At 40.4% G+C, this 8,401-nt stretch overlaps 1 protein-coding gene across 1 annotated transcript; it reads left to right on the forward strand.

Annotated features, from left to right (window-relative positions):
• Window positions 1-826: 826 nt before the first annotated feature.
• Window positions 827-6,929, forward strand: xpa (xeroderma pigmentosum, complementation group A). The gene is made up of 6 exons (XM_042100474.1): window positions 827-1,345; window positions 1,844-1,954; window positions 2,234-2,339; window positions 3,099-3,264; window positions 3,688-3,805; window positions 4,022-6,929. Exons 1-6 carry the CDS (start codon window positions 1,183-1,185, stop codon window positions 4,174-4,176), a joined length of 819 nt encoding a protein of 272 aa, XP_041956408.1. The 5' UTR covers window positions 827-1,182; the 3' UTR covers window positions 4,177-6,929.
• The last annotated feature ends 1,472 nt before the right edge of the window (window positions 6,930-8,401 follow it).

Consider the following 8,401-nt stretch of genomic DNA (forward strand, 5'->3'; position numbering starts at 1 on the left):
TCCGGGGACCACTGGTGGTCCGCAAGCTATCCCAAGTGGTCCGTGGGCAGACGTGATAAAATAAGTAGTTTGCAATAAGTTGTTTGCAATATTGAACCAACTTGTATGTAAATCCAAACAGTTCTGCAACACTGTCTATGTAACCTATGCCAGTTTAAATCATATGAATCCTCTAACACAATAAGCAAGGTGCCAAGACGATAAGCAAGGTTGTTCAGTGAGTATGCCTATTGTGTAATATACTGTTGAAGTAGGTCTACTGTTTTTTTTAGCTACACCTATTACAGTAGGTGGTCCGTGAGGTTTCTATTTATTGGTGAAGTGGTCCTTGGTCTGAAAAAGTTTGAGAAACACTGCCCTAAGGAACAAAAATGGACCCCAACCGTACCTCCTTTTCTGAGTGCAGTTCATATGATATTTTTAGACATGGGTATAAGTTCGTATTCTCTGCAATTTGTTTATTCTAGCTGAAGAGATGCGCAGCATCATGTGTGAGTGAGCATGATGCATCATTTTAATTAGAAGGAGGAGCTAGCCTAGGACAGGAGGAAGGATGGAAGGGAGGATAGACAGGGAAATTATCCGCACCCACTGTGTTCACTTGCTACACGTTCTTGCTGATATGATAGCACCTGTGACATAGGCTACCCACCAAACAAGAGAACACTAGCCTACATCAAAAATCTTTCGAATATCATCGCGAGACGACGTGCAAATTGACTAAGAATTTGCCCATGGTGTCATGACTTGTCCGTATAACATCCCGTTACAACTCCACTGCCATAGAGGGCGAGCGTGAGCCGACTACTTGGTGGCTAGTTCAAACGAAGAAATTGCAGTTGTGTAATTAACCCTTTTGTTTCCGTTGGCCCTGCAGTATGTTTACGATGCAAGAAACTTCGTGTATGTTAGCTCACAATACAGCTTTCATATACCCTATCAAGCTATCGGTGTTTGTTCTTACCAGCGCTCGTTCATTGTTAACATTGTTGTAATGTTAGCCTGCCGGTCTTAGTTTAGCCTGATCAGAGACGGTTAACTATAGAATCTTTGGCCTGATTCTTATGACTGACAAAAAGGTCTGCTAGTCGGTCCCGTCCCAGCCCAGCCTCGTCTAAACGGCGTGTGAAATAGGCCTTTATTCGTGTTTGGTAAAACAAGAGTTTTAATTTTGTGTCAAACATGGAGACGGCCCTGGCGGAAAAGGCATCTCATGATCTGCCAAAAACAACGTCCGAGCCTTTATCAGCTTTTATGTTGGCTAAGATAGAACGCAATAGGCAACGGGCACTAATGTTGAGACAAGCACGACTGGCGAGCCGACCGTCTTCAGCATTGGGAGAAGGTAGGTAATCTAGGGCAGTGTTTCTTAACTGGTGGGTCGGGACCCAAAAGTGGGTCGCGGAACCATTCTGGGTGGGTCGTACGTGGAGCTTGTGGGTAAAAAAATAAATAAATAATCACCCATTTTAAGTGCTACTTTGTCAGATCTACAGTACTATCTTAATATCCTGAAGACTTCACAAATGTAATGCCAAACATCAGCATGTTCTAAACAAGTAGGCCTACAGGCACTTTGCGTGTCTTACCATGTACAGTAGCTCACCTTGTTGGCTTGAACTTGAACACTAAAAAAAAAAAAAAAATGGGTCGCGACTAAATTAACATGGGAAATTGTGGGTCCCAAAGCCAGACCAGTTAAGAACCACTGATCTAGGGTAAGTTAGGCTAGGCTAAGTCATTTTGGCACAGGTGTACGCGTCCTCATATTTAACAGATGTCTTGGAGAAACCTTTTGCGATGGCGACTCACCTCTAAAGAATCCCCATCATACATTTTTCAGGTGGGACTTGTGCAAAAGTCGCGAAAACAGTTGATTCGGGAGCAGGCTTTTTCATTGAAGATGATGATGAAGAAGACGGACAAATAGCAAAGAAACTGACCCAGCAGCCAGGTACGGACTGGAAACTTCAGTGTTGAGAGGAGGCCCACCTGTCTGACCCTTTGCACTTCCCCATGTTATGTTCTGCGTGCTGCTTACACTAAAATGGTAAAATTGGAGTTTTTTTTGTTGGCCTACTTCATACAATAGGCCTATTTGACATAATGGTGGTTTTGTTACTTTATTAGCATTATGGTGAAGTGTTATATTAAGCTGTCTCCTGAATTAACGATGTTGTTAATTCTGTTTCTCAGATCGTATGTTAATTGAATGTAATTTCATGGGTTGCAGCTCCTGTAATCGAATCTGAGTATCTGGTGTGTGAGGAGTGTTCCAAGCCATTCATGGACTCTTACCTGAGCAACAGTTTTGATTTAGCAGTATGTGACAAGTGCAGGTAACCAAACACTTTCCATTTTAAACAAACACTTTCAACACAAACCATTTTAAATAATTAGCTATAACTTGGTGTGGTTAAAATCCACACACCTCCAAAGCCACTTAGGCACATCCCCCAAAATAAAGAGAACATGTTCAAGGAAGCACCTGCATCTGTCTGCAAGCAGTAGTATTTTTCTTCTGTGTGTGTGTGTGTGTGTGCACGTGCACGCATGCATGATTAGGGCCAACGGTTTACAGCTGTGGATAAAACAAGGTGAAGGTCTCCAGTAGATGTGTGTTTTTCATAGATGTCATTTAATCTACTTTGTGTGCTATGGTCTACTGGTCAAGCGAATGTGTTTTGAGTTATGCATAATTGGTCATCAGAAATGACAAGTGGTAGGCGTATGTGTAAAATGTTAAATAAAAATGTCATGAAGGCAGATAAAAAGAAAAAAACAGGTTGTGCAACAGGATGTATTTAAATGCTGGACGACGGGTCTTGGGTTTACCCCTCTGCACTGATTCAAGCCTAGCTGTATGGATCTGTATTTGTATGCATGTTGATGACTCTAAACAGGAAGGCCCTCAATAGAAAATAATATATAAATATATAAATAAAAAGAAAAGAAGACAAAAAAAGATAAAAAGAAAAAGCTTAGAATTACATTCAAGGATAAAAAGAAAGAAAATATAAATTAAAGTTATATGAAGCAAGCATGTTACCCATCTTTCAACAAACCTTGCTGTGTGTTTGTACTTCTTCGTGTTTTAGGGACAATGAGGTGAAGCACAAGCTCATCTCTCGCACAGAGGCGAAGCAGAACTACTTACTGAAGGACTGTGATCTGGACAAGAGGGAGCCACCACTACGCTTCATTCTCAGAAAGAACCCCCACAACACTCACTGGGGGGACATGAAGCTGTACCTCAAGCTGCAGGTGGCCTCACACCCCTACTACTGGGCTCACATAAGCCCCTTTCAAACATGCACTGGACTCCGGACAATATTCCAGCAATCAGACGGGCGGGCTAGACACATTTACTATGAACACTGGGATTAGGAGTGAGGAAGTTGGTTCAGTGTGCTGTTTTTAACCTACCAGAGTCCTGTAAAATCGCTGCTGCTGCTAGGCCAATAACAAAACAAAATAGTTGATTTCCTTTGTCTACTTAGGTAAAATGTCCATGTTAAACATACGGTTGCATATTACATGTACAGCAATGGGAATGTTGATAATAACTGTATTGCAGGTCATTCAAAATGATTAAGAAAGTTCTATGACAAATATTGGTGAAAGGTGACAACCAGAGTGGTCCCTGTGGAGCTGGTCCATGTTGAACTTGAGTGACTGTGGTTTCAGGTGGAGATGCGCTGTATGGAGGTGTGGGGGAGTGAGGAGGCGCTGGAGGAGGCTAAGGAGACACGTGAGGAGAACCGAGAGGTCCAGAAACAAAAACGCTTCAACAAGAAGGTCAAAGGTAAATAAACTGACCTATGCTTTGTCTTCAATAGTGCAAAACATTTGTGTGTGCGCTTGTCAAGGATGATTTATGTGCGCAGTCAACTGTTGGTCTTAATCAAATACACACAGACTCACAATGTTTTAAATGAACTATTGGCTGGTTCACTGACTGACACACACTATATGTTTACCACAACCCACTCAGTACAAAAACCCAATGTCTCTTTGGCAGAGCTGAGGAAGGCGGTGAGAAGCAGCATGTTCCGGAAGGACACCAGCATCCACCAGCATGAGTACGGCCCTGAAGAGCTGGTGGACGAGGAGGAAGACCTCTACAGGAAAACCTGCACTAGTTGTGGTCATCAGCTCACCTATGAAAAGATGTAGCCTGTACCTGCCATCGTCGGATTACATTAAAAGAAGATAACTACATAGAACATCTTCACCTGGGACCAGCATTTGGACCTAAGTCACCTGCTCTGTGGCGCTCACTTGTGTGAGGATGGCATAAGTCTCAGGGAGCATATCCAGGTGTCATCTTCAGAACTAACCATAAAGCGTCCTCGGGGCATTTTTTCACCTAAAATGTATTCTGCATCAGGTTTACTATGGCAGAATCCTATGGATTATTTCCCTTAGAAACGCGACCTACGAGTACACCAGAACATCTTGTCTGAGGTCCCTGGCTGATTACCTTGCTTCAGTAAGGTAAATCCTCTAACGGGACCACATTTGTCTGTGGGTAAAAAAAACAACGGACCGACCTCTTCATGGAGCAGGAGCTATTATGGAACAATTTAATGATTAATGACCATTAAAAATGCATATTCCTAAATGTTTTGATTTTGTTACAGAATTGTCTACGGTTTTCTACATTTAACTGTTTTTTTCATACACCTTTTCAACATGCTAGATCATCGTTTTATCTCATTGTGGAGTAGTGCTTTGTGAGCAGCACTTCCTACCTGCAGTAGCCAATCCCTTTGCTGCTAAATTGAAAGAGCCCTGAATCTCAATCTCTGATTATCAGTTGTACCTCTAATGCTGTGTCACTAGATGGTGTTGGAGAGCAGTTACTGTCGGAGCGGATTTTTTCAATGCAGATCTCCATTTAAATGTTCTTTTAGTCTAGGACTAGGCTTAATACATACCGGATACATTAACACCGGATTATAAATTAAGGATAAATTAAGGATGAATATAAATACTATTGATGTTGATTATGTCAGTACTAATGTAGATTTCTGCTGGTTAAAATGTGTTAAGTTGTAATCTGCCCTGCCACCTGTGTGCTCGCCCTAGGCTGCCTCTTTGGAGGCTGCCCTGGGTTAACAGGAACCTCACGTCTACTTTAACCTTGTGGTACCCCACCCCATGAGCTTGGTAACTCACTCGTTGTAGAGAATCCATCGACCGTTAACTGAGAAATTCTTAAGGGGAGTTCAGTTTCAGGTGCATTTTCCAGTTTACGACCAGTGGGCAAACTGCTAGCAGATGCATTCCGTTCTCTCACTACTTTGCACTTGTTTATCTCCACAGAGGGACATCTTGGAAAGTCTAGGAAAAAAGTTGAAAAAAGTCTAGGAACATCTAGGGAAAAAAGGAAAGTAATGCATTTTGGACTATGACCTAGTAGGAAGGTTACAAGGAATTCATAGGGAAGGCTTATGGTAATGTGATAAAAATAGCATAATTGTATACTGTTACAATGACATTGTGGTGTGGTTGTCATGGTCTGATTATGGTTTGGGCGAAAATAAATTGTGTAGATTGGTCGAGCTGTTCCACACTAGAGATTTGTAGCCGTATGTCCTGCATCCTGCATTGATGACCGTTGCTCTGAGGATTGTAACTCGTCCCCTTGTTGAGCCTGCTGGAGAGAGACGTGGCAAATGAGACAGACCACCTGAAATGTATTTAAATATAAGGACATGGCTGGTGTATGGGCCAAAGCCGCCAGGGCCTTACCACAGATGTCTGACATACCTTAAATTATTGATGACAGCTCTACATCATCCTTGGCTTTTTTAGGCACTTGTTACCCAGAGTACAACCAAAGGGCAAGACAATAAATAATATCAAACATGGCAGTCAAAGTTATTGTCCCTGATAGGGTAGGGCAGAATGTGTAGTCAAGAAGATCAAACTGCCAGAACTGACTTCCAGTAATGATTCCATAGCCCCAGGAGTGAACTCATGTTCAAATGAGCTGGTGTTGCAGGGTTGTGCTGTTGTTGTTGTTGTTGTGCTGTTGTTGTTGTTGTTGTGCTGGATGGGTAGTTAACATGGTATGATTCCATAGCCCCAAGAGTGAACTCCTGTTCAAATGAACTGGTGTTGCAGGGTTGTGCTGCTGTTGTTGTTGTGCTGTTGTTGTTGTGCTGGAGGGGTAGTTAACATGGGGGTTATGCCACAGGGATGAGACCAGTGTCTTGGAACCTGCTAGTGTGGTCTCTTATAGTTATTTCATCACCAAATTCAGTTGCAATATAGCTGTTAGCAATATAGGTCTGTTAATGTTTACTTAGAAATATCCAAAGTAACTTACAACAATAACAATTAGTATTGAAGCTTAAAGTGGTCAAATAGAATTAAAATAATAATAATGGACTAATACTATAGTTTTTCTCAGTCACTTTGGCGCAATTCTCAGATCAGAATTGAAATTCTCAAAACTGTTTGTTCAAACTCCATATTATCGTCACTTGTGCAAATCATTAAAGTAGTTTCTCCCCATCTTGAACAAACAGCAATGGTTTAGTACGTACTGTACATGCAACTGATTTTGTACAAAAGTCTGTTTTTTACATTTCCAATTGTCATGTTGGTCAAAATGCACTATAGTTCCATGCTGAATAGTCCTACCCCATAAAACAGATTGGCCTTATTTCATCGCTTGAGTCATTACATGCAAAAGTGCTGAACTAGTTGTCATGTCTGTCTAGCATACAGTATATACATATATGTGACCTGAAAGACAGAAACATCAGGATGTATAGAAAGATGTACAGTGGTGCACAGCTCTGACCAAGGGGTGCTTTACTGTATATTGGTAATTTTTCATTTGCACAATGCTGTAAAAGCCTTTGTTTTATTTATACTGTCACAATGTCTGTCAACAGTAAAAACTTTTAAACATATCCACAGTCTTGAAATCAACCCCCTCCACACACAATAATGTGAAACTCCTTGTAGTTTTGAAATAGCTATGCAACATAGAAAATAGTGATACCTTGCACATTGTTCATTAGAAAAAACTTACATATTGACAACAAGACAAAACAGTTTGACTATCTTGACAAAAACAATGGCATAAGGACTTTTTGGAAAGGACACATTTTGATTACACTGACAGTTTCACTGGTATAAATACTTACTTTTGAGACAAACAAAGCATTTTGAGCAAGATTCAAAATACTTTGTTTGTCTCAAAAGTAAGTATTTATACTAGTGAAAAAAACTGTTTTGCAAATGTTAATGATTTCAGAAATGCACCAAAGTGACTGAGAAAAACTGTAATACTGCAACTATTTTAATACTGCTACATCTTACATCGACTTTATCACAGATGTAAATGTTACGACTATGATGCTAAGAAACACTAATGTTAACTGGGCTTGTCACTTGCCCTAATGTCTAGCTTCAGATTTGAATCAGTTGAAGTCAGTTAATATCAATAGCAAACAAAGATGTTTTCTTAATCCTAATGTATAGACAATGGAACTTCAGTCTATAATGTGTATAATAATATTTACAAAGTATAATCTGATAATTCCTTGATGAGTAAATAAGAGACCTTTATTATTATCTAGGTACAAACAAACCAAGACTGAGACAGCTAAGACTGTGGAAAATGAGATAGCAAGCCGCAGGACAGTGGTCCCCAAACTTTTTCTTCCGAGGGCCAGCTCACTATGCCTGGCTCTAAGAGAGGGCCAGAGACTCGGAGTATATCAACCATAAATATCTTAATACTGTGAACAACAGCAGTCTACCTTAGTTGAATATTCCATTACATTTAATCATCCCTGCAATTTAATACCATTGCTAGCTGTGTTTATGTTGCCACCATGCCATATCAGTGTAAAATGTAGCTCAAATGAAATAATACTAATAAAAAGACTATGTTTCTTTGCATACATAGCTCAAGTTGTGAACAAGCAATATCCTACAAATAATTTAAAGTTATCAAACTATGAGAGTTTTATGAAGTGCTGGCAAACACATCTGAAATGACCACCATTCTAACTTTCACTCACCTGATGAGAACTTTGAACTCTGTATGAACATTTGAACGTGTGAATAAAAAATAGAAATAATTATCCCAGAAAGTCCCAGAAATATGACTTGAATAGAAGTTAGTTAGTTATTAACAAATAATTCATAAACTTTTAGAAATACTTTGAGCACTGATGCAGTCAACATAGGCCTCTTACATTGTTTGCAGGTAGGCCTACATTTCATTCCGTTTTCGATGGCAAACGCGAAACCGCGCCAAAACAACCACCAGTGGACAAAACGAGTATTACATGTGTACTGTTAAGACTCGCCATAGAGAATAAATGGGGAAATTACGCCGGTTATAGTTTGACGATGTCGTAGGCTACTCCCG

This window comes from Alosa sapidissima, chromosome 1 (assembly GCF_018492685.1).
Source record: "Alosa sapidissima isolate fAloSap1 chromosome 1, fAloSap1.pri, whole genome shotgun sequence".
Lineage (NCBI taxonomy): Eukaryota > Metazoa > Chordata > Actinopteri > Clupeiformes > Clupeidae > Alosa > Alosa sapidissima.